Here is a 27,433-nt window from a genome sequence, read left to right on the forward strand (position 1 = left end):
TCAATAGTAACACGGTATCAAGAGTACATAACCCCCCAGAGTGTGCAACATCTGATCCAGCTGTGCATAGGGTCTTGGTCGAGCGTAATCGGATCTTTGCGTCATAATACCGTACGCATCTGAGGGGAACCCGGAGAGTCGCGGGTACACTCGGACCAAAAACAACGGTGCCCTGCCTCCAGACCGGGCTTGCGGTGGTGTGGAGTGTATGCATGACATCAGAAGATCCGATTCAGCTCGACCAAAACCCTATGCAGAGCTGGATGGGCGTTGCACACTCTGGGGGGTTATGAACTCTTGACGGTATCAACATCAGAGCGAGCATGGTGGTGGTGTACTTGTGGCACAAGTCAATCAAGGGATTGTCACAGCAACCGAAGCATAGCAAGGAGGCTTGAATATATACAGCAAGCAGCATGACAAAAGGTAGTGGATGATAATTATGACTTAACAAAGCATCCTAGGGGGGGGGGGGGGGATGGGGCCTCTGATTTGGTGACAGCATGATAGATAATCTGAAAAGATTCGGAATTTCTGTGGTCTGTAAAAGGGGTTAACAATCAAGAGGTAAAAACTCAAAAGGTTAAAGGTTGGAGTCGTAGATGCTATTACTGCACACATAGAAAAGAAAGAAAAGAAGACCTGCAGTTGCCAGTATCGGCACATCACTGCACACTATATACTCCCCCAGAAAGCCACTGCCAGCGCAAAGTAACCGACCCGAAAGGCAAAGAGTTGCAGTAGAGCGTGCGACACCGGGTTGCAGTTGCAGCACTGTTGAAAAATAATGTGTAGGCGGAGCACAGCTATACGCAAATCTACGGCGGGCGAGCCAAGGGGAAACTAAATTAAGTTGACGGAAGCACTGAGCTTGCACAAGCTCAGCACTTGCAGGGCATAACAGGAGCTGCAGTTTTACAAACCAGTACATCAAAAGTGATAAATACGATAACTGGCATGGAAAAGAAACTAAGTAAAAGAGATTCATGGCAGGATCAAGCAATCTTGCCGTGCTGCAACTCGGCCCTGGAGAAGGAAGCACTGGGGAAAACGTCAGCCACAGGAACGTTTAGAACACACAGCCATGCATGGGCACACACAAGTGTTCGCAAAGGCAATCATCACTGGTACTCATCCAGGAACACACACACACACACACACACACACGCATGCACACACGTGCACACACGCACACACACACACACGTGTACACACACACATTCCCAACCTGCTCAAATCATTTCCACATAGGATTCAGGAAAGCAGCCAATCTTGCCATTCAGTCTGCCTTCCCACCAGCCCTCGCCAGGCTGCGAAGTGATGTCAATGATGTCGCCTTCATGAATAGTAAGTTCTGCATCTTCAGTGGCATCAAAGTCATACAGTGCTCGACATTGCTCACAACCCTCTAACGGACGTGCTAGTAGGATGATAGGGAGGATGAAGAGAATGGTGCGACACACACGCATGCACGCATGCACACACACACACACACACACACACACACACACACACACACACATACACACACACACACACACACACACACACACACACACACAGAAACAGCATTACACATTGCAGGAAGCCGCAGCACACGGATGCAGTCAAAGCCGGCGTGGACGCGGTACGTTTGCGGTTCATGCGTGCCCAATTGGGCGCTCAGGCTTTCACAAAAACAGCAATTCGAGTCGTATTTAGGGCGTGCGATGCCTTCGAGACTAATTCGTTGACCCCACCAGTCAAAGTGACTGGCATGTACGCCGGTACGCGCCTGATACGCGCAGAAAGATACAACATTTTGGGATTTCCATTTCGGTGCGTTTCCGTACGCCCATAAACCAGCAAAATAAGCACAAACGCGCGCCAATTGTGAACACAGCTTAAGTATGCACAGGGTGTAAGACACACTATCGCTAGCAAGTACTTTTTGCAGCTGACCAAACATTGGCACACTTGATTGCAGCGCGGTTGTAGTAAGTACTTTGGCTAGGAAGTACTTTTTCTGAGTTCCCTTGTGGGCAGTACGTCTTATCAAGTTTTGACTGTAGCCCTACACAGTGTGTACAAGAGTAGATCTACAACAGTGGTAGTGATAGGCACAGAGCCGCGGTACACACACTGCTACTCACCTGTACCGCATGCCAACACTCCCAGAAGACCATAATCAAGAATATACAACTGTGGTCTCTTCCGTTTTCCTTTGGGCACACCGCCTTCACTACAGCATGCATCTTCAACCGCTCAGTGCGGAAAATCAAAGACTACACTTTCGCTGTGGTTTGAAGCTAACGGTCGCTCAGAGCTGGAGTGCAAGCTGACTGTGCCAAGATTCGAAAAAAAGAAATCAAGCCAAAGAAAACCGGGTGACCTAGTATGAGTGATGACGGGTTTCGAATACCGTGTACATGAGTACAGGGGTGATGCAGGCAGGCTACATAATTAAGGCAGGCAGTGTGCCACTTGTTGGCCGACAATCACAGTTCCATACCAGCACTGTTGGTTAGCGCCTCTTGGCCCTACATAATAAATGTGACACAGTGGCAAGCTGACATCACCGGCTTCACAGCCTACACCATCACAGTTAATGTCCAGAAGAAGAGCAGAGAAACGCGTGTACTGTATTCCACCCTGGCAGAACTGGACTAAAATGATGACTCTCTACAGCGGCTATGCACGCAGACTCTGTGACAATATACGTGTACGTGTACATGTACCTCGGCTAGATCATGTGATGTGACATTCCAGTACTGGACTTACCGTAAGTGTCCGACGGATCATCATCAAACTCACTTTGATCTGCACAGGGAGACAAGATGGCGGCAGCGGCACCAACATGTACAGCAATATTAACCAGGCAACCAGTGTCACACCTAGCTATGGAGATCACCAACATGTACAGCAATAACCAGGCAACAACCAGTGTCACACCTAGCTATGGAGATCACAACACCAAAGTTTGACCAAACCAATTCATAATGTACTGCTGTGAAGCAACACGAGTGGCACGTGTTATTATGGCATACCGTAAAAGCCCCTGTATACGCCCACTCGGAATTACGCCCACCCTCCGTGTACACGCCCTGTCAGGGGGAAGTCAACACTTTTGTTTCAAAATAGCGCCCATGCCCATGTATACGCCCAGGTATGCCGGCAACACCAGTACATATACAGGTACTGATACCCAATACTTACTGCTATCCCTATTCCAAGTATACGCCCGTGCCCTTGTATACGCCCAGGAAATCGAGGCTGCTATTCTATACGCCCGGGGCTTATACACGGGCTTTTACGGTAAAGGCCGTAAAGACTAAAGAGGCAATAGTGAGCATTTGCCATCAACATCAAGCAGCATACAGGTCAGCTGGCCAGTGAAATGCGACCCTAGCCCTGCAAACACCGAGCTGTGAACTGCCCCTGCCACAGGGTGTTATCTTTCATTCACAACGTTTGATTTCATTGAACCCAACTGTACATACTGGCAGCCCACCATGGTGTGCGTGTACAAACATTGCACATGTACAAAGTGCACACCTCTCGCTTACATAGCATGCATACAGTCCTCCTACACATACGACTGTACATTGTACATGATATCGTACATGATGATCAAGCACATACCTGAGGATGACACGAGCAGTAAAGTGGATGCATTAGACACCCTTAGTAGGGATGTCAGCGAACGCACTGCGCAGGCCTCTGCGCATGCATTGCGTCATCGATTTTTTGAACGTGATCGCGGCCGACAGAGAAAACATGGCCGCGGTCTGTTTGCACCGCTGGGAGTCGTAAAATTACTGTTCTTCTGTCCCCGCGACCATTCAAATCATACGCGATACTCGAGGACCCACGAACTCACCACGTTCTCCCCGGTCGATTTCTCTGAAAGTTTGCACATCGTGAAACACCAGTATGAGAGGTGTTCAGGCCAATTTTCAAGGAATTTCCCTGGTTGGATCGTTCCAAAATCGGACTTCCATTTCTAGCTCGCGGCCATTTCTTGCGCGATGGAAGCGCCCTGCCCTGGTGAGTAACCAGCATCGCGCTTGGTAGAGAGTTGCTGCAATCAGCTCCCTGATGTCTTCGCTGCCATTGTCAGAAGCGATGGACCATGAATTTGTTTGAGAGTCTCTGGATGCTACTATTCCTCAGCCTAGTTTTCAGCCATTCCGTGCATCTTCTTCGCACGATTTATTTTGCAAAAAAATGAAAGTGTTCATGAGTTTTCTTGTCGGCCGCGCGTAGATGGGCCAGGCTGGCCTGCGCAGATGGGCTGGCAGTGCGTTCGCTGATATCCCTACCCTTAGCAAACCATTGTATGTTGTAACGGTATTATCGTAAGGGGGAAAATACCGTGATTTGGGTTCGACCTTTAGCAAGATGCACGCTATTTTTAGTACGCTGTTGCCACGAGAATAGCTTTGATTTCGCGCGGTACAACCATTTTTGTCACCATATACGCGATACAAGGTGAAATGCGTACAGACTATGGAATATTTGGCCAAAACACGTACCGTTGGTCACAACGATAAATCAGCCCCCATAACGTTTATACGCTGCAGCTTCAACGCTATTTGGGTGATCAAGGTACGAGTACCGTAAATAATAGCGTTGTTTGCTAAGGGTGTCTATTCGCTACTAAAACCGGTTCAAGCTGTTCAAATCCTGCAATGTCGCATGGAATTCTTTACGTTTTGCACTGAATGAGGGTGAATATGAGTGAATGTGAGTGGCCGGCATCACCAGTGCATATGGACTGACAACTTGATAACACTAATGATCATCTGCTTAGGCCACCATGATACCGTAAAAGTCCGTAAATAAGTACCTGCCCGAAAGAAATACCCCCTTCATTCTTTTGGCTCTGTCTGTTGAAGTCAAGTCAAGCCCGATAAACATACTGCCCGAAATAAGTACCGGTACGATGCGCACATGCAGCACGTAGCATGTACATCAACATGAAAATGACTTCTCCACTACACACAAGTCAGGTCCGAAAGTTAGTTCGTGCCCGAAAGTCAGTACCCGCCCGAAAGTTAGTACGGGTGTGGCCACTAAATTCAAAAGTAAATACGTACTTATTTACGGACTTTTACGGTACTGGTATTCTATTCGCTTGCATGATCACATCATGTCTTACACACACACACTACGTGCACTAGATTGACTTTCTACAAGCCAAGAAAGCAAAGATATACTTATAAATTGAGTGAGTGAGTAAGTGAGTTAATTAAGAGGGGTGAGAGAGAGAGAGAGAGAGAGAGAGAGAGAGAGAGAGAGAGTGAGAGAGTGAGAGAGAGAGAGAGAGAGAGCATCCAAATAACCCACCATCTATATCTTCTTCATGGAAATTCGGATGGTTCTCTGTTGGTGATGTTGGCGCTGTTGCTGATGCTTGTGCCGTTGGTGCCGTTGGCGTCTCTGGAAGCAGAAGTGGAACAACAAAGATCTCAGTGTCCCATTACTGCCTTACAGCCACCTTGTATTCAGACTAGGAAAGTGCAGGACAAAATCGGTTGTGGCGACAACGCGATTAGGCCGGCTGCAAGGACACTGTAATGTCGCACCCGCCCCAGCACCATTCAAACATTTCCCTTTGGCAGTTCACGGTATGAACTTCAACAAAGTCCTGTGTAATGCGTACCAGGGGAAGGCTAGACAGCATGTCTCTAGACATCAATAGGTATTGTATGAAAGACAGTCAATAGCATTAAAGAGCGAAAGCCTTTTCAAAGTTCGGTTTCACTCGCGCACCGGGGCCCGAGCTGGCAGCACAAACAAACGCCGGGCGCGAGCTGGCAGCACGAACAAACGCCGTACTCACACGAATACCGTTGGGCCAACGGATGGCCATAGCCATCAAGAATAGGAACAAACCCATTCACGGCTTCTTTCTCTTGCTAGCTGTGCTGCTGCATGCATCTAACTGTTTTGCAATTTCTCCCTCCCACCCCCGCCTCCTGAAATTTATTATCGCTCTACACTCTCTTATGTCTCACAATGAGTGTCACTCAGCATGATGGTACTCCAAGCTATATGTATATGTATTCGCATAATTTGATCTGTCCTTGCTCACTATTCTTGACAAAATTCCATTGCAATGAAGCGCCGGTGGCCGGCGGGGGCATTCGGCGGCTTGGTCTGATTCCTAGCTTGTTGGTAACCGGCTTGAGATTTCAAAGGTTGCTATGACAACGTGCAGTCATGCGCAGGGCCACCCAACATGTATTGGGGGGCCCGGGAAAGACAGAAACGCATTGCTAGGCAACAGCAAAAGCGCTAGGCGAGTATCACGCTACTCATGCAGCGCGCACGTTTGCGTAGGGTATCACGCTACCCTTGTGCTGCGGGGTACCACATTGCCCCTCGCTGGAATCAGACCCACGCCCCGGATACCTTGCGCTGGCCTCCTGACGGCCAAATTCAACCAACTTGTGCTCTGTGACTGGGGTGGTACATGTACTGGCAACATAACGTGGCCCAGGTGGGCTAACTTAGCCAAGTGAGCTACTCAGGCCAGGGTGCGTGATCACTATTCGCAGCACTTATCGTCCAGGCAGCAGTCGGGTTAATAGCATGCATACACTGCATTCTGCAATTTGTAGTCGACTCTGGCTATGGGTTGGACCCTTCCTCCTCATAATGTGTCATATCAAAAGGTAGCAGAGCGTAAAAGGCTCACGCAAACAGCCAAATCAAACACTTTTTGAAATAGCACACACAAACATGTAGCCAGCAGCAGCCTCACCATAAACATCAACGCTGGAAGCTCTCCTGACGTTGGCCATGCTGACAGAGGTACCCCTTGCTGAATCTGTCGGATGACATTCAGTAAGAAAGCAAAAAACACAATGTGATGTCGTATCACATAATCAGGACAAATGATGAGAGTGGATTTCACCAGTTTACTTGAAATAAGACCGGGTGGGTAAGAAAACGAGTACAGTCAACTTCGCTAATAACGACTGCGGATATAACGACAATTCGCGAATAACGACAGAATTTCCATGCCCAGAGCGAAGTCCCATCCAACTGTAATACACATAATGAGACTTCGGGTATAAGGACACTTCGCGAATAAGGACACTTTTTTGATGCCCCGCCGAGTGTCGTTATACGCGAAGTTGACTGTAGTTGAGAGAACTGCACAATGTCCTGGTGTATTTGTGTCTTGAATAGTAGATGTTTTCAAATAACAGGTACGGAGTATGATGAGGCTGCCAACATCATTGCCGCTGGTGCTGGCTGGTTGTGGGGCATCGCTGCTGTCAGTCTACTCATTGTGTTGTACATCTCCAGATTGCTGCTTGACATTCCATTGTCAACTGGTGTCACGTGACATCCAGAAGTTACTTGCTGTTGGGCAATGGTCAGCGGGGTATTTTTTTACTTTGGAGCATTTGCTGAAAGTTGAAGGTGACCATTTGTTCTGAACTTGAGGACCCAAGCCAACAGGAGCACTGTGCTCTTATGCTTGGTGAGCAGTGCAAAATGGACCTGGCTGGCTTGTTTTTCAAGGGAAAACATACGAACAATGGACCCTGCAAGTAGCCATGTCCGTTCTAGATTCGCAGACCTACATACCACTGTTAGCCCTGCCTAGCATCAAACGTCGCAGCTGAACTGGCCTCTCCCGGGAGGATTCTCAGGAGCACATTGTACGCTGACATGTACAGTTGGGCTCGGTGAAATCCGACCCAGGCGCGTGCGCCGGTGCCCTTCAAGGGGGGGGGGGGGTTCTGGGGGGCCACCTTGGAAAAATTTCAAAAAATGAAGCAAAATCCTGCATTTTGAGCGGAAAAAGGGGGGGGGGGTTCCGGGCACCCAGGAACCCATACGGGGCATGCGCCTGCGACCCAAAGTGCAAAGCTGGCACCCTGGATTAGTTCCAATCCCATCATTGTATTTGTACATGTGTACGTCCAGCCGCATTCGTGCCACTTCCGAGACATCAAGGGCGTGCTAGCTGAGGCGCCAAATATACACTCTGGGTGGGGTTTCACTGAGTGAAAGTGTACTTCAACAAACACACATACACAATACACCGTCTAATGTACATAATAGGCTACCCACCGACTGTCAGTGTGTCTTTCTTCTTCTTTGTAGAGAAATTGATCCGTCGCCTGGACTTGGTGGTGGAAGTTTGCGACGAGCAGGAGCTCACGGAGTTACGGTCGTGTATTGATTGAGTTGGAGACAGCGGAATGTTACCAATATCAAAGTGCAGATCTTGGACTCCTGGACTGGCCTCTCTGCCGATTCCATTCGTTAGTGGGATATTCATCACAGTTACTGGAACCTGGCCCTGAACACAGCGCCATACAAGAAGCCACAGAGAGAGAGAGAGAGAGAGAGAGAGAGAGAGAGAGAGAGAGTGTGTGTGTGTGTGTTCGTGTGCATGTGTGAAAGAGAGAGAAAGAGATGATCGCAGTAAATTCATTGCATGTAAGAAATAAGTGTTTGATATTTCTACGAGTGCAGGTCTGTGTTCTACATGGGATTTCCGTTTCAACGGTTATCATAATACAGGAGAGTTAGATTAAAATCTGCAGCAACGGAGAACCTCGTGAGTAAACGTCCCGGGGCTACACTATACCTTTGCAGCCGGTCGAGTTTCTATTTGGTTACTGAGCGGATAACTTGGACATGAACTACCGTCGTACACGGCCAGGGATTTCCGCAGCTTGTAGAGACAGGCCTGCACGTGGTCCACACTGGAATTGATCTGTTCGAAACAATCACGAAAAGGCACGACAGGGCAACAGTATGGAAACAGCAAGTGCACACGACAGGCAGGGTCAGCTTGCAATGGGGATTGGTCAGAATAAAGTGGTAGACAGACCTGGGTTTGTGTGAACAACAGAAGCATTTGCGAAAATAGAAGTGGCGGGGAGGAGAGTGCAGTAAAGTGATGTCCAATGGTGTTTCCAAAGGCTAGGTGATCCTGCGGAAGACCAGTTAAATACCTGTGGATCCACGGTGTACGCACTCTAGTTGCATTGACACAGCATGGCAGTGAGCAGATAATCCACACGAATTTAATGGTGTAAATACCGTAATGTTACTTTACACCGTGAGAACATTTACACTGTCATGCACACAATCCCCTGCAATCGGCCATGAATCCAGTACAAGACAATGAAACGACTGCATACCTTGGCTTGCTGCTCCAAATCCGCTTCTGGCGTTCCAATACCGCTAGGCGACACAAGGCCTAAGCAAATAAAAACACACACGCAGGCGTGGTCATCTAATAGCACCAGTGCTGCCTTGTTCATGCACCCTGGCATCTAATAGCCCCAGTGCTGCCTTGTTCATGCGCCCTAGCAGTAGGTGTCAGTCAGACTGGACAATAGATGGACATAGGATTTGAAATAACTCTACATATCATAATTACAAAGGAGTAATTTTGGCAATTGCCGACAACTCCAAACTTGACCTCTTTCTCTCTTTCCGTTTCTTATCATAGTCATACTCGGTACCCATTGCAACCCTGCGTACTGCGTACAGTAGCAACAGGATAGAAAAGGATCAGCACACACCGTCCATACAAACTAAATTCTAAGCGGCACGCTTACCATCCCTGTACTCCTCGTTCTTGCGGCACTCCTGGAAGAAGAATGCACATCGCTCCCTCAGACTTTGGATGCGTCTCTCTTCATTTATTTGAACGGATTCATCTTCCGCCTGCATGACAAAGGCGTACGTGTGTGTGTGTGTGTGTGTGTGTGTCCGTGCATGTGTGTTTAGTGGGAGGGGCAGGAGAAAAACAGCAAATGACAGAGACAAGGCAAGGTTAAGGACAATACATTAGCAAAAGGTCGCGCAGCTACTCACTGAGTTGTACAGAAATATCAGATGCAGTATCCATCTCCCCCCCCCCCTCTCCCTCCCTCTCTCTCTCTCTCTCTCTCTCTCTCTCTCTCTCTCTCTCTCTCTCTCTCTCTTCCACAGCAATGCAGACTCGACGTTGTGGAGGGAGGTTTGCTATATGCATCGAGGCTGCTGTTGCTGTATTCCCTCTGCCAATCCCTGGATCATTGCAACAAGGATTGGTTCACGTGTTTCTGGTACCACGTATGTGCCTGGAATGCAGCCAGGAGTGCCCCTTGCAACCTCTCTCGACGCATTTTGCTCATGTGAACCAGTGCAATGTGCACCAAAATCACACGGAAAATCATTAGCGGCGAGAGCTGGCAAAGTAGGGTAGTATTCAAAGTTTTGCGGCCTGCCTCAGTGCGGATCCTGTTTATATTGGAGCAAAAGTGACATGTGAACTGTGCACGCCATTGGTCGTCAGTGCTGGGACCCAGACAATATGACAGGTCAGATTCGCCATGCTGGATTGTGCTATGTCAACATCCAGTGGAACGCCTTCACTGGCATGTGTTCCTGTGAGAGGAGCGTGCTTACTAGTGGTAGCCGGACTAGCCTAAATGGTACAGTAATATACTCAAAAGACAATCACAGATAAAGTAACTTGCAGACACAGAATACATGGTCACGTAACAGTTTTAGACGAGAATGGTGGAATATATGAAAAGGTCTCTAGACCTATTACCAGGAAGTCCATTCCGTCACAGTTCCGCACAGCACAGTGTGTGTGTGTGTGTTTGTGTGTCTGTGTGTGTGTGCGTCGGTTTAACACCGCAACCAAATAGAGGGATGATCAACGCTTCTTCACAATTGTATTGATGCACAGCAGCGCGCGCAGCCATCTTGAGGGCAACTTACAAAGCAATGGTACAGAACGTGTTCAGCGGTGTTGCTACCAGTGCCTTTCAATGAACAGCAGAGCTTGATGTCTTCCACTTCATCAATAGCGTTCAGACTCATCCTCATCTGCTCCACACTCTATACACAGACAACAAACATTGGGAGCATTACGGGAGCCAAGCACAAGATTAGGCACAGCTACTGACTGACAGTTTCCCAATATCGCACTGTTGGGGGGGGGGGGGTCAATGAAATCGGATCCCGAAGTTGGGGATGATGTCCAGCGTTTAAAGAGAGATTCACAGAAGGCTTTTTCTGCTATGTGCATGTGTGATTCGATGCACACCTTGTGAAACCCAAGAGAGCGATGTGAAGTCACCATATACTAGTACCATTCACAGAAGAAGTCAGTGAAGCGACGTCGCCTTGATTGGAATCAATGCACAATGCAGAGGTGTGCGGCTTCTTGGCATTCGCGTAGCTGAGTACAGTGTACAAGTTTTACAAATCTACGAGCAGCTCTTGAACCTATAATGCACAACATTTGCAGCAAAGAAGGTCCTAATCGCGCGTTGCTAAAGTTGAGCCAAGCTTAGACTTGCAATCACTGCCAATCAGCCACTTGTGGTGGTTGGGTATGCTACAACTTGGGATGTTCCCAGTTTCACAAACGTTGCATTACGCAATTAGTTGCGAGCACAAGAAAATTATGCGTTCCAAGTCCACATGGTTGACATGCCAGTCCCCAGACTTGAATGTAGGTCAGATTAATTTCACTGGCCACTACCGCAGTTTCTGTCAAGTACTTTGAAGTACTTCAGTATACACATTACTACATAGCACAGCTATGACTATGACTGCACATAATTCTGTAATACTTCGAAGTACTTGCATAAATTATAATCCCATCCTGGGAGTAAGCATTATTGATGAGAGCATGTGACTGGAAGAGAAAACAATAATGAAAAGAAGCCAATCTACCGATCTATACCCATAACCAAGAGTACATAACCCCCCAGAGTGTGCAACTCCCACATACCCTGCTGTCCCGACAGAATTTCAAGTTGACGTCATTATTTATGATGCGATGCTCCTTGCACCAGTGATTTACAACATGTGTACGGGTGTCAACGCATCACACGTTTTTCTTTGCAATAATTTGTACAGGATCGATCGGCTTCGGTCAACCACAGGTTCCGGATTCGTCTGATAATCCGTGTACAGTGCGCATTGCATCATCAAAATGACGTCAACTTGAAATTCTGTCGGGACAGCACCCATAGTCGAGTTGCACACTCTGGGGGGGGGGGGTATGTACTCTTGCCATAACACATACACCACCCACACATCACCACCCACACATCACCACCCACACATCACCACCCACACATCACCACCCATGCACCCACCCACCACCCACACACTTACCCACACACTCCACCCATCCACCCACACACCCACCCGCACACACCACAAATCCACAAACCACACCATACCCACATACATCACACGCCCACCCACCCACACGCCACCACCCATCCATATACCACACACGCCACCACCCATCCACATGCCACACACGTCACCACCCACCCGCACACCACTCTGAAAATGAAAGGTGAGATGGCAGCACAACACGGAATGTACTAGTAGTGGATGCCGGTATATCAGACTGTACCTGTTGCAGAACTGGAATCTTGTCCTCAACAGACGAGCAATACTGGCCAAATACATCACGGCAAAAGGCGGTCTGAGTTTGAGCAACGTTCTCCATTCGCTAGACAGATAGAAAACAAGACGAAGGGGACAGGCTACAGGCTACAGGCCAGTGTGCAATGTGCACATGCACGTTACAAAAGACGACTATTGGGTGGTCGGATGAGGCTCTTTCCTACCAAACAGTGGCTTCTTTCTTGCATGGATGGGGGTACAGTGGTCCCTCTATAATCTGGCACCATTTGTGCCACGGAATATCTGCTGGATTAGGGAGGGTGCTGGATTAACAAGTCTGATTTACTGCTGCAATATGCATGAAGGGGACATTTGGGCTACTGAAAATTGTGTTGGTTTATCGAGGGTGCTGGTTAATAAAGTGCTGGATTAAAGAGGGACGACTGTATACAGTAGAGTGCCGATTATCCGAACTTTTCATTTTCTGGAATCATGTGAAATGCTCCTTTGAACTGAATAGAAGGGAGAAGATGGGTTTTGCTGAGTTTCCCACGAGCAGCAAAATTCAAATGCTGCCTAGGATGTATGGGAACTTCGTAGGTTGTGGCGAGAATCAGGCACTACTGTTTAAAAAACAAAAAGGTTGCTATCCTGTCTACATATACAGTAGTAAAGAAATCCGGCCCGTGGGCCGAAGCAACCGCGCCAAGGCTGCTCATGCGGCCCTATGATGGGTTTTTGGACTGTGCATGGCGGCATTGAAATGGAAACGCGGAGCAACTTTAGACTGGCAGGTCAAATTTCTTAGACAACGACTGTACATGTGCACAATGTGCATGACATGCAACAGCTCAACTTACCTCACAGAAACTGAACATGTTATGCTCCCACGCCAGACGGAGATTTTCACTTTCGATGCAGTCGCGTCGGTATTCTTTATCTGGATATGACAAACACGTACACACACACGCACGCACACACACAGCCCATGCAGTTGAGTCAATGCTGATAATAGACACAAATCACGAACACAGCAGCACGATATCTCACCGACTTTCTTTGCCAGCTCTTCTGCTTTCTTCAGTGCCTTGCCGATCTTGAATGCTTCCTTGTCCGATTTCGTTGCCTCCACCATCTCGGTCATGGTTTCCACCTCCTTGCAACGGTTGTAGGCAGCGTTACGGGACTGGAAAAAAACAACATTATAACAAAATTGACAGAAGCAGAGTGATGGACACTACCCAATGAGCCTCCCATTGCACATAGTTATGTATGTACAATGTCAGCAATGCAATTCCACTTTCACCGACTGTGAATCAATGTGCGATGCTCTCGTGCTACTTTACGCCGGAACATGTATCCGAACGTTTTTATGATTGAAAAAATCATTCAACAACAGCAACCAAGCATGCATGAAGGTGGGCCCAGAGAAAAGGATCTGGTAAAGCACATGGTCGGATTGGGTCATACGGTATCTTTAGCAATCGCACTGCCCTACTACCAGCGGCCATACTAGACTTGGAACATCTCCAATAACTTAGCACACAAAAAAACATGTTTGTTCACCAGCCCATCCGCCCCTCTCAGGTAACAAGCGTGCAGTGGGCAGTACAACGCAGCCTGCCAGTAAGTTCAGCAATAACGTGGATTATCCGGACTTGGCATGTAGGGAGTCAAGTGGATCACGGCCGACTTACAGATGTCTCCTTCGACCGGCGCTCATTGAAAGCCTTGAGTGCACGTTCAACATTAGCTTCACCCTGGAAAGAATTAAAAAGGCACAGAAATTGCCGTGAATGTCATCGACTCAAAACCTTCAGTGCATGACCATCAGAAGCTCCTGGCAAGGGAAGGGTGCCAGTAGCACACTGAAGGCAGATCCATCGACAGCACATGCACACTACACACTGGTGGTTGCCAAGCATCAGCATGGCACCATACATTGGCACTCATTCAAATTGAACTTACGTTCTTCCTTTCTTTGTACATTTCTTCGCCATGAGCCTTCAATGGTTTAGATATCTGGTTGGAAAGAGTTTCAGCAAGTCCTCTGCAATAGAATCAAGAACATTCAACATTTTGTTTTCAACATTTTCTACGAACCCCGGCAGGAAGCAGATTCAGAAAAGCGCAAAGAACGGCTGCTTCACCTGTGATTTGTAAAGCAGGGCCGTGGTAAATAGCCAACTCTACCTCATTTTCTCCACAAAATTAGGCCTCAAGCACTGTCATGCTAGATAGAATTCCCGCTTCTTTTCTCCTGCACTCACCCTTCTGTTTCAAATGGCAATCGCAGGGCACATCTTTCGTACAGCAAACTAGTGAATTTGCAAGTTTTGACCCACCAGGCACATTCTGAGAACGGTCCATGGCTAGATTGCAGCAAGAAACGATGAACGGCAGTAGAACATCATGGCAGAGTACGGGCGGCATACCGGTACCGGGCATGCTCTTCAGACTTACTTGTGATACTCGGCTTCAGAGTTCAAACAGGACATGATGCAGTTCCACGATGACTGAAGAGAGCTGCACTCAAACACAACATCGGACATGGCAGCAAGCAGATCTCAAACACAGACTCTAGTCTAGACTGACACCTGCGACAAGAATCTACCGTGTTTTCCGGAGTATACGCCGCACTGGAGTACGAGCCGCACCCAGATTTTTGTCACGAAAACAGACATCTACGCTGCATTTCCTGGTTCGTTTGATCATCGTCGTTGTTTAAGCCGACTTTGTTTGGGTGAACTACGAGTGTTTTAAAATATACTCCGGAAAATACAGTAGTTACTCTTGCGCACAGAACAGGCTGTGACTATCCAGCAAAACGACTTTGAGGCAACCACGGCACACCGCAATGGACAGTGGGAAGTATTGACCAGGTACGAATACATATTGTGGAATGACGTAACCTGTGTAAATGCCAAACGTTAACCCCAAGCCTGTGCGGCGGAAGGGGTAAGCGCCAGTAGTACCGGGCCAAAAGGATCATATCCTGGCCTGACTCTTCCCATGTGGGAAACACATGTGTCATACTGTGTTTAGCGAATCTCATTCTATTTTGTCCAGAGGAGCAATCCCCATGGGTGTCATAACTGAAGTCTGAGAAACTTACCCAACTGACTTTACCGCAACCTTGGATGCCTTGGTGGCCAAACTCTGCAGTTTCTTCTGGTACTGAGCCTCCACATCAGCCCTGCAGGTGAACATCAACACAGTCAGGTATCATCACACACTGTGCATCAGGCAACAGGCAACAGTGGCACATTGCAATGGCAGCAGTCCCTACACAAGGGTGGGGTGGTGCACTGCGCAGAGCATTGCATGATGATGATCATGTGAGCATCATCATAACGGTGACTGTAGTACTGTACAGCTACGCCTGCAGCACAGGACTGGCAAAGGAAGGCAAGGGTACAAGCAGCAAATGCATACTTGACAAGTTGTAGTTCCAACGCCAGACATGCTGCTGCTGTTGTAGAGTACAGTCTCGGCATGCTAGTGCTCAGTGCTGTGGCAGTTCCTCTGTCAAGTGTTCATTTCTTCAGACGCCAGGACAATCAGTATGGAGCTGGCAAAGAACATCCACAGTCGTAAACAGTAAACAGTCACTTCTCCCAATGCAGGTTTTCATGTCTTCAGTCAACAGTACAATCAGTGTGGAGCTGGAGAAGATAATGTGCAGCCATGGCCAGTGGCACTTGTGCTCATGTCTCAAGTCACTAGTACAATCGGTGTGGAGCTGGCGAAGAGCATTCGTAGTCGCTTCTCCTCAGGTAGATGTTCTTAGCTCAAGTCGCTAGTACAATCAGTGTGGAGCTGAAGAAGATCATGTGCAGCAATGGCCAGTGGTACTTGTGCTCATGTCTCAAGTCGCTAGTACAATCGGTGTGGAGCTCGCGAAGAGCATTCGTAGCCTTAAACAGCAAGGGAGGGAAAGTCGCTTCTTCTCAGGTAGATGTTCCTGTCTCAAGTCAACAGTACAATCAGTGTGGAGCTGGAGAAGATCATGGGCGGCCATGGCCTGTGGTACTTGGTACACTGCAGTTCCAAGTAAACTCATCAACAAAGGTGTTCACCTGATCCTATTTGCATATGTGAAGCCATTATGTGCGGCAATCACGACGCACACAGGCGCAGCTACCTCCGCTTCTCGCCCGTCAAGTGCTCATGCCGCAAGTCATCAGTACAATCGGTATGGAGCTGGAGAAGTGTATATGCACATGTAAGCAGCTAGGCAACCTGTATCAATGGACGCTGAGTGAACACGTTTAACATCAGATGTAGACCGTTGGATATAGTGGCTGGACAGGAGAAGCAAAATGAAAACATTTTATTGGGCATATGCACACTGTGTAGGTCGATTGCCCCCAGGCATCTTGATGGCGTCTGTTACTAAGAAAAGCTCACTAAAGGGAACGCACACTCACACAGTGACACATTCCACATTCGTGCACAACGGAAAGCGATTCGAAGAAACAATAACCTTGAACTTTCTACATGAACTCCGAAAAGCAACTGTTTACACCAACTAGTCTAAAACACTACTAAAATCCAACAACCAGGAACTAAACAAAAGCAGCGCAGCACAGAGCGGCGCAAGCTCCGGTGCATGCATCCGGGAACTCGCGAGACAGAAACATGCACGTGACCGCTCAGGTCTGCAGTCAATGCTACCATGAATGCAAGCATACTAGAAGCCGATGCGTAGCAGTACAGCACAACCATGCATGTGACATATAGTCGTTGGTTCAGACCTCGGGATCTTCTGAACAGCGTCCCCTCGGAATGCTCACCCTCACTCTGGGTATTGGTAAACTAAACCCACCGGAACAAGCCTGGTCTGGGAGAGTAGATGATGGGTCTATTATTATCTTGACAAGATGGCCAGCAGCTTGAGCAGGACACCCTCATTCGGGTATTTCTTTCATGATCTGGAGAGAAGACAAGCACCGTGAAGTGCTGTCGCCAGGAGTAAAGCTGCTAGTTCCTACTGCTCTATTCTCCGGAGACGATACAGATCCTCCACAGCAAGGCAGCAACCTTGATACACCGCTCACCAACAAGAACTAATTACTTGAAAGGGTTCACAGAATGAAGCGAACAGTTGGCCACATCGACGGGACTGCTTTTCACTGGAAACATAAAAGTGACGGCGAGCGGGTTGCACTGTAACCATTTGATAGACGTAACGTTACATGTTCCAAAGAAAAGGTGTCGGTAGTAGTGCACAGCTGGAGGAGACTGTCTTACAACTTCTGTCCTACCATCAGACAAAAGATTGGAATGAATCAGTGCCAGTATGTGATGGCAATTGTACTGTGTGTCGTAAGAAACATACCGGCGGTGAAAAAACTTGGAGTGTGAAACTATCACTGGCTATTTGTACTACTAGTATCGCAAGAGGAATGTGATGTATGGAGGGTTATGATACATGTCCCATTTGTCCTATTTGCTGGAGGTCTGTGGTAGTAGATACTATGTAGGTGTCACCTTTAGTACCCTGGTGTTAGTTATGTCACAATATGTACCTCGCACCTATTTACCTTATATTCGGTCTCTCTAGTATGTAACAGCAGTTCAGTCTTCAGGACAACATTGGCGCAATGAACAAGCAGGACTCAAGATGGCAAGTTCTCTCGGCAGAGCTCCAAGTTCCTTTCAAGTCTCTGAGGACACGAACCAAGCTGAGGAATTCGCCTTGTGGTTGGAAGACTTCGAAGCCTACCTTGACCTACAGAAGATCGACGCAGCCGCGCAGAAGAGGAAACTGCTGCTGAATATTGGCGGAATCGACCTCCGGCGGATCACCAAAGGCGTGGTTGTGACCACAGCTGAGGCAGAAGGGGATGTCCCACCTGACACGTACACTCCTCTGAAAACGGCCTTGGAGAAGTATTTCAAGCCTTCCATCAACCTGACAGCAGAACGGCACAGGTTTAGAGGTCGGAAGCAGAGGAATGGGGAGACTGTGACAGCCTATTTGTCAGCCCTTCGGGCTATGGCACAACAATGCAGCTTCGACAGCACCGATGTGGACACAATCGTGAATGGAGTCATCAGAGACCAGTTCATTGAAGGACTGCAGTCATCAGCTATAAGACGAGAACTCCTAGCGACCGCAGATCTGACGCTAACTGCGGCATCGGCAAAGGCAGTAGGAATGGAAGCATCTATACTGGACTCGCTACTGTACGAGCAGCCAGTAGCACCGACTCCGCAGCCGCTATCATCATCATCGACATCAATGGTAAACGGAGTCATGTCAGGAGAGGAGTCCAGGAAAGTGGCAGGAGCCTCGGCACAACCTCCTCGACATAAAAGGCGGAAAGGAGCGTGCAAGTATTGTGGGGGAGAACATACCCCGGGAAGATCCTTTTGCCCGGCAGGCCGGACTAGATGCCGGCACTGTGGGATAGTGGGCCACTTTCCTCAGGTCTGCCTCCGGAAAGACAGACTCAGCAATAAAATAGAGGAAGATACATTGGTGGTCGAAGACGAATTCGAAGAGGCTTATACCATGGAGCCTGCGGCAACGCTACGCGCAGCTCATGATCCCCGCTATTGGGTCGATGTGCGGGTTGATGGTAAGATAGTACACGGTCTGTTAGACACGGGTGCCACACGGACAATAATGCCCTGCACGGTCGTCCAGCCAGAGGAATTACCGGACAGACGACTCCGTGGATACGGTGGCCAGGAAGTCCACACACTTGGTACGGCGACCGCAACGTTTGAAGCAAATGGCAGATCGATAGCTTGTCGGTGCTTTGTGGTCTCACCCGGGAAATGTCCCCTCTTCGGACAGGACGTCATTCAGCAGTTACAATTGGTCACTGTCACCGTTGATGAGCCCGACATCAACACAGTGACTATGCCGCCGGTAGACATTGCCGACATCAACACAGTGACTATGCGGCCGGTAGACATCGCCGTGGACCCAAACGCCGTGCCTGTGGCGTCTGCCTGCCGACGACATGCTTTCAGCATCCGCGAGGAGGTCAAGGCAGAACTAAGTCGAATGTTGGAGGCTGGAATTATCGAACCAGTGAAAGAGGCGACTCCATGGATCTCACCGATAGTTCCTAGCCGCAAATCTAACGGCAAGCTTCGCTTGTGTATAGATTACAGGAAGTTGAACCAAAACATCATTCGGGAGAAGAGAGCCATGCCTACCGCTGAGGAAATAACAGCCCAAATCCACGGTGCAACGATTTTCTCGGTCTTGGACGCAGAGTCTGGATTCCACCAAATCCCGCTGTCATCCAGCTCACAGCCGTACACAACTTTCACGACGGAGGAAGGTTTGTTCCGATTCAAGCGGTTACCCTTCGGCATCTCATGCGCCCCGGAAATCTTCCAAAGGGTCATGTCTGACCTGCTCGCTGGTATCCCAGGAGTCTTCGTGTACGTAGACGATGTACTGGTCACCGGTGACAGCATCAAGCAACACGATGAACGACTGCAGCGAGTCCTAGAGCGACTACAAGCGGCACAGCTGAAATTGAACAACGACAAATGTCAGTGGAAGCAAAGTGAGGTTAGATACCTTGGCAGCATACTGAACGCCCAGGGCGTCAATCCTGACCCAGACAAAGTGAAGGCAATCCTAGACATGCCTCTGCCAGAATCTCAGTCGGATGTACGGCGATTCCTTGGTATGCTAACATACCTCGGAAAATTCATCCCTGGATTAGCGGACGCAACGGCACCGGTCAGGACATTGGCAAAACGCGAGCCATTCGTCGCAGACAACTCGCTCTGGATGGAGTTCAACACACTCAAAGAGGAGGCCGCGTCTAGATTGTTACGTCTGTCGTTCTTCGACGTCACGCCAACCAGGGAGACGGCCATTAGTGTGGATGCATCTCCATGTGGCCTGGGAGCTATACTGTGGCAGAAGGACAATCATGGCCGCTTTCAACCCGTGTCATGCGCTAGCAGAGCTCTCAAGGATCCCGAGACACGGTATTCGCAGCTCGAGAGAGAGATGCTGGCTGTGGTTTTCGGCTTGGTAAAATTCCGCCAATTCGTACTGGGGCGACAAGTGATCGTATTCACTGACCACAAGCCTCTGGTGGCAATCGTAAAGAAGGCCAGGAACGTCAATGATTTGTACTGACGCGCTATCGAGAGCCCCCTCCCAAGCAGTTGAAGCCAGTCCGGCAGAGGCCAGGTCAATGAAGGAGTATGTTGGCTTAATCCTGGGGGAAGCTCCAATCTCTTGCGAAGATGTCCGGCTAGCCACAGACACTGATGGTCAGCTAAGTCGAGTCAGGAACAGAGTGTTACAAGGCAAGTGGAATACATGCGACGGCAGCGACGAGGTATACTTTCGAATAAGGGACTCGTTGTCAGTGGTTGATGACATCGTCATGCATAACAATCGCATCGTCATACCCGGTACCTTGTATGACCAAGTCCTCCGTATCGCACACGAAGGCCATCCAGGACTCGACACGTTTCTGGACACGTTGCGACAAAGTGTATGGTGGCCGTCCATGAGCAAAGATGCCTCAGAATTCGCTAGGACATGCTCGACATGCTGGAAGAGGCAGCGGAATCCTCCACAACCCCTCCAACCGTCAGAAATCCTACCAGTCTGGTATCGGGTGGCGGTGGACCTCGTGGAGATCGAGGATCATCACTTCTTGTCGGTCATCGACTACGGATCCCGATATCCCGAGTTGCTCTTGCTATCCAGCACCACGTCGAGAGTCATAATACAAGCATTGTCGGAAGTATTCGCAAGACATGGTCTACCGGTGGAGCTAGTTAGCGACAATGGGCCACAGCTGGTGTCGGACGAAACAGAAACTTTTCTCCGGAAAGCAGGAGTCAAGCATATCAAGTCGAGCCCGCGGTATCCATGCTCCAACGGAATGGTGGAGAGATTCCATGGCGTCGTGCGCAGGCGCTTGAGTGGGATGCCTTCATCACTACCTCTGAGACAGCGACTCCAGCAAGCGCTATTCGGCATTCGTACATCCGTGAATCGGATGATTGGGACATCACCAGGAGAAGCATTCTTTGGACGGGCCCTTCGAGGACGATTGCCGAATCTAGCTAACGGTCAAATCATCAACCGGGAGAAGCAAATTGACCAAAAAATGCGAATGGCCCATCAACACGATCAGAAGAGAGGCGTGCGGGAGCTCCCTGCTCTCGAGCCAGGCAGTAAAGTGGTACTGCAAGACGGATATAGTCAACCGGCCAAGGAATGGTGTGTCGTACGACAGGAAGGCCGTCAAGTGGTGGTGGAAGACGGTGTGCGCATGGCCATAAGAAACCGCCGGCAAGTCAGGGAGACTATCCCGCCATCAGCAACTGAGGCGACCACCGAGCGGAGCCGTAGCCCTGGGTCTGACAAAGATGCTGCAGGCACAACGGAAGAAGAAGCCCGAGCCGACAACAACCAGCCACAGCTGCCTCGACGTTCTAGCAGAGTGAGCATGCCTGTGGAGCGGCTGGGATACGATTGAAACAATTTTACTATAATAGCATGGCATCCTTAGTAGCCGGAGTAGTGACAATAGCAGCATTCATTCTATCAAAGTTATGAGCAAGAATAGACAGCAGTAATATCCTCTCGTTGCTAGAGTGTTTGGGTTGATCATTCTTTTCAACTTCTTGTTGCTAAAGTGTTGGGTTAATCATTCGATTCAGCAAGATATATGATCATTCGAAATTGATTTACTCGGTTGTTTTATTAATATATTGCGTTGCCCATTTCATTCGGTTGCTAGCTTTTTACTAAAGCATTGGAGTAATGTGGTAGTAGATACTATGTAGGTGTCACCTTTAGTACCCTGGTGTTAGTTATGTCACAATATGTACCTCGCACCTATTTACCTTATATTCGGTCTCTCTAGTATGTAACAGCAGTTCAGTCTTCAGGACAACAAGGTCCATACAGTAACTTGACATAATTGACAGTTAACTGTCCGTTTGTCTCTTTCCCTCAAACCAGTTAACATAATTGACACCCTGAACAAAGACCGGTTGGGCTATGTTGTACGGTACTCTCACCTGTGCGTCAATATAACATTGAGGCTGTCGTGAAAAAAACGCTAAGATACGCCTGTGGTCACAGGTAAGGTTTCCAGGTTTGGTGAGTACCCCTTTTACCAAAATGTATTGCAAATCACGGCTGTTCGCGTAAACCCTACACATAATGCATAGTGCGTACTGTGTAGGCTGTACTGCGTTAAAATAGCGCTCAGAAGCTGTGGAGCCTGCTAAACATCAAACTCAAAAATCAGTACCGGTGTTTTGCCACTACTGTATGAGTGACGCTATAGGGAAAAAACTGGTGCAATTGGGTGCTTTCTGCATAGAAGTGTGACAAGCCCTAGTAAACCGAGGTGCTAATTTTAGTAAAGGCAAGAGTACATAACCCCCAAGAGTGTGCAACTGCCTGCACACCCTCTATCCCAGTGCTGCGGGTCAGACCAAATTTGCTAGCATTCTTTGAGCAAAATATCGAAAACTCCTGAAAAAGAAATTGCCAGCAAAACCGAGCAAAATATCAACGTTTCTCTCCCAAATTTGGTCCAAATCTGGCGTTTTTGAAGCTGTCATTGCTAATATACAATTTGTACGGTGCACATGACTCACTTTTCGTCATTCTGCCAACTCGTGACCCACTTTTGGCCATTTTTCAAGAACTTCACATCACGTGACTTAGTTCAAAAGGTTATGTTGGCAAACAGTGCAAAGCGACCACAAGAGAGTTGAACAGGGTCCAAATAATGTGTACGGGTTCGTCACGTGATGTTACGCACTGCTGGGACGTGCCATGCAGCACAAGAAACTACCTCCACTGATGAGCTCTGTTGGAGCGTACCAGCTGTCTGGAGGGTACGCAATATCAAAGGAATTGTCCTCGCCATAGTGGTGATGCGCAAGTGGAGTGGATCGGCTAAGAGCATACTGTGGAGTGGTGAAGGGACTGATTTAAAGTAATGGTTGTAGCTGCTTTCTCTTTTTATATTGTAAAACCGGAAAGTCGAACGAGTCACAAAGTCTAACGTTTTAACGACCGATTTTTTTCGTTAGTTGAAGAAACGTTATCGTGAACCCGGTTTGAGATGTCTGTGTAAAGATGCGCATACATCGATGCATGTTCTTTCCGTTGTACAAATATTGTTAAACTTTCTGCACGTTAATACGCCCAAAATTACAAAAAATGTTAAACTTCTTGGTCGTTAAACTTTCCGGCTTTACAGTATCCTACTACATGTACCATCAGAGAATAACGCATTTTACTAAGGGCGTCAACTTCTGTTGAATTGGCACGGAGTCATTCCACTATATTTAGTGATGAACGCGATGATTGAATTGACCCACCTTTCAGTTAGCAAGGACGACACATCCTTGCAAAACTCCTCTGACATTTTCATACATTTCCTCAGCTCCTGATAGCCATTGGCTTGCTGTACAGGTGATGCATAGAACCACACAAACAACAGCCACAAACTTAGCCTTAATTAAAACCAGAAACACGTCATTCACGCGCGAGAGGCAAAGCAAAGGTACCACTGACGCATATTGTACTTTTGATCGCAGAAGCAGCCCTTTTTTGCTTCTAGAGGATAACGAGGAAGGCTCAAATCAGGTCCACGGTGTTATGATCATTTTAAATATCCGAAGAAAGTGTGTGAAAAAGGATGTGGGTTGACTGACCACCATTTTCAGACAATAGAATGATGTAGATGTGGCAACTACAGCACGCTAAATCTTATAGTATACGCTTTGCCACAATTATAGACCCATTTACTATCTTTCCTTGAAGAGGCCAGCCACGAGGATAGCCCTCACTATTCAAAAAAAGTACAGACCACGCTCAATAGCTCTATCAATGCATGGCAAATGTGTGGTGCTGTACACGTCTGCATAAGTGCAAATTGGTACTGACATGGTACAACCTGTATCAGAGCAGTGGACTAGCTTTAAATCGCACAAATACACGAAAATTAATAGAAGCAAACATAGACTAGAATAAGAAGCATGGCAGTCGGTACACATCATGCCATCACACAACACCTCCTTCAACACTGCCTGCTTATTCCCAGGTTAAACAGATGGTGACTGGATCAGTGCCACGGAGCGTGACAGAGCAAGTGCTTGACATCAGGTAAGGATGTCACAGGACACATACTGGTGACATGAAACATGGGCCGCCCCACACAATGTACGCCAGCATCATCATGGATGCCTCATGGCCTGCACAGCTGTTCCCAAGCATCAACTACAGACGCAGGAAGCGTACGCAAGACGCATAGCCTGGTCAGTAGGTTATACCGTGTACTTCACTGGTGGTCACTAGCTGCTGGTCCTGGTTTGTACTTACCGGTATACAGTGTGGTAATGCTGAGGTATCCATGCACATGGGACCAGGCGAAAAGTGTGTTGAAGGCGAAACTTATGCTATACCAGATTACGTTACAGCGAGGAAATTGTATATGGAGAAGGTACAGTTTCGGCAGGGACATTTACATTTTGTATGGTATAGTGACGCCTGAGCAGCACCAGGAACCTTTCACAAGTTTCAGGCACCGTTGAGTATTAATATTACAACATGCCTCTGAAGGGGAGCTGCGAGATGAAATCAACACTTCAGATCCAGTAGTCTTCAGGGCGCTGAATCGGATATCTTTGACTGAGAGTGCAGGAATGCAGCTTTCACAATTGCATGCACTCCCGGTCATCAGACATTGAGCCTGGTGTACCACTATGGGCACTCCAATGGATGCCGTGGAAGTGCTGAAGACAGATTCAGCAAATGAAATGTGGTACTTGCTCAGGTACCAAGCTACAACTCTTCATGTGCATCGTGAACACAAGCAAGGCAATCAGCATCACATGCTCGGCGCTGTGCTGTTCCCAAGTCTGGATATCGCTGGCCAGCACAATACCTGGAGGTGTACTGACAAACGGTGGCTATTCCAGCACCATCACGCGCTACTACATAACATGCACAGTGACAAGTTGAACTGTGCGTGCAGCTTCTAAAAGCAACCCAATAGTAGTGCCGCCATGGGACTAACAACACTTCGGTATAACATACTCTGGGTACACTAAACTATGTGCTATAACATTCATACGTTTGAGGGAGCATGGGCTATGATAAAGACTTATTTTTGATGAGTCTAGGATCTAGTACATGTACCTCCGCTATAAAGTACAGATATGTATGACCCTGGGAACTACGTACCTACAATGTAGTATACTGAACTGTCTGAAGTTTCACTGAAATTGCACTTGACATTATTTTAGTCTAGAGGAGAGGCAGCTCAAAGAATTCAAGATTTCCTGCACCCTAGCATTAGCAATACACCTACACGCCTATACTGTTCACACACTTACCCAGAACGATTCGGTGAAACTCATGGTGCCGAGCTGACTTGTGCAATTCTTGACCAATATAGCTCAAATTGGAAATACGTCCGACGGTTGTAGCATCGGCCAGCGAGACTAGGCTTACTGAAATGATGCCAGACGAAACCAAGATTTCAGCAGCAAAGGAGCTTACATCTAAGATGGTCACTACAGCTACAAGGGCAGCTCAAGAAATCCTCAGCAGCCTTGATTATGATAGCCACATGCACAGCTTCAAGTAAAATTAAAATTTCCTTACATGGGACAGCCAGTGAACCACTGGCCAACACAAACCCCAACAAAGTTTGAAACTCATAGAGTCAGGTTCCACGGGCGGCAACAGTCTTTCATGGCATTGCAAACAGACCTACAGGATATGCCGCGAAGACGTGCTGAGGTCGTCTTCTCAATTTCATCTCGGAACAAAGTCACCGTCAACTGGTCGTAGTACTATACCCTATTTCCTCACATGCATTCAGCATAGTACTAGACTGGTACTGTCAGACTGTGGTAGACTGATCTGCAGATCTACGCATTCGTAGTACTCTAGCTCTGCCTACTTTTAAAGCTACGGCATGCTACGCACAGCTTCACAAAGCCGCGTGTTCTTTGCGGTGTGCATGTGGCCATGCCCTATATGGCGCCAGTGCAGTGCATAGCACGTCCACTTGTCTTTTAGTTTTGCAGTTGCTTGGTAGATCTACTGATCAGGGAGTAGTAAAATTGTATTTTACTACTCCCTGGTACTGATAGTCTGAGAGAGAGAGAGAGACTCGGCCGGAGTGTGTGTAGTGCCACATAACACGGCAAGACATGCCAAATACTACTATTACTAATACTAGCAGGTACTAGGTAAGGGAGTAGATCTACTCTGAAATGTGTAGCTAGCTACCTATCAACCAGGGAGTAGTACAATACTCCCTGCTATCAGTATCAACATCCTGTGGTATGGTAACGCGGATGTGCAAACTAACTTTAGTCTACTTTTTGTAGATCTACCGTCTGCTGACTGTAGTGTAGATAAACATCGAGAGTAGAACCTCTACTTTTTACTGGTAGTCGCCGGGATGGAGAGCTAATGATTAATTAATAGTAACTGTTACTAAGTATAGCATAACTTGTACTTGTAGTTCCTATCCTTGGTCCTTTTTCTTTACTTATAAATCACAGACATAATGGGAAGTGACAATGCAGTTTGACTTCCATGGGATCCGGCACTCTGCAGACCACACACGCCTTGAAGGAGTAGATTCTACTGAAAACTTTCACAAGTATCAGCAATCTCTCTGCATTGTGAAAGTCTTCAAATAACCTCACTACACGACTCCCTGCTGCAGACGGTCTACCGTAGTATCAATCATCACCCTTCATGTGGAGCTGTACTATAAAAGCCATAATTATTATAACAAAGTGCTAACTCTAACGAGTTAGCGAGGAGAAATCTGTCGTTAAAATAGAAATCGTTATACAGAAATCGATACACATACTGTCCTATTGAGCGTTGAGAATGAGTGAGAATCGTTACCTTTGGTACACGTAAACTAGTCAATTTTGGGAAATCGTTATATATGCGCCTTGTTAGAATAATGGCTTTTACAGTATGTGATTTTGCACGCGTACACACACACATACACACCACCCATAGCACACACACTGATGAGCATAC

At 47.9% G+C, this 27,433-nt stretch overlaps 1 protein-coding gene across 2 annotated transcripts; it reads right to left on the bottom strand.

The window, feature by feature from the left end:
* Positions 1–327: 327 nt before the first annotated feature.
* LOC135809244 (protein kinase C and casein kinase substrate in neurons protein 2-like) lies at positions 328–26,226 on the bottom strand. 2 transcript variants are annotated; one of them, XM_065322541.1, is made up of 18 exons: positions 25,756–26,226; positions 23,737–23,822; positions 15,503–15,583; positions 14,851–14,913; positions 14,356–14,437; positions 14,085–14,147; positions 13,438–13,573; positions 13,248–13,327; positions 12,395–12,493; positions 10,735–10,854; positions 9,579–9,687; positions 9,156–9,214; positions 8,597–8,725; positions 8,074–8,305; positions 6,749–6,814; positions 5,329–5,421; positions 2,761–2,799; positions 328–1,420 (listed from the first exon to the last, which is right to left on the bottom strand). In XM_065322541.1, exons 1-18 carry the CDS (start codon positions 25,777–25,779, stop codon positions 1,233–1,235), a joined length of 1,749 nt encoding a protein of 582 aa, XP_065178613.1. In that variant the 5' UTR covers positions 25,780–26,226; the 3' UTR covers positions 328–1,232. The 2 variants fall into 2 exon arrangements, with proteins under 2 accessions (XP_065178613.1, XP_065178614.1); XM_065322542.1 differs by lacking the exons at positions 23,737–23,822; positions 25,756–26,226 and adding an exon at positions 15,823–16,507.
* Positions 26,227–27,433: the final 1,207 nt, after the last annotated feature.

The sequence above is a fragment of the Sycon ciliatum genome, chromosome 2, assembly GCF_964019385.1.
Source record: "Sycon ciliatum chromosome 2, ocSycCili1.1, whole genome shotgun sequence".
Lineage (NCBI taxonomy): Eukaryota > Metazoa > Porifera > Calcarea > Leucosolenida > Sycettidae > Sycon > Sycon ciliatum.

What these genes read in the sequence shown, in the direction of transcription:
- LOC135809244 (XM_065322541.1), bottom strand. Translation starts at nt 25,779, where the DNA reads ATGAGTTTCACCGAATCGTTCTGG. An exon ending in AGAGCTGGCAAAGAAAGTCG is followed by an intron (nt 13,328 to 13,437) that starts GTGAGATATCGT and finishes TGTCATATCCAG; the next exon opens with ATAAAGAATACCGACGCGAC. An exon ending in ACATGTTCAGTTTCTGTGAG is followed by an intron (nt 12,494 to 13,247) that starts GTAAGTTGAGCT and finishes CTATCTGTCTAG; the next exon opens with CGAATGGAGAACGTTGCTCA.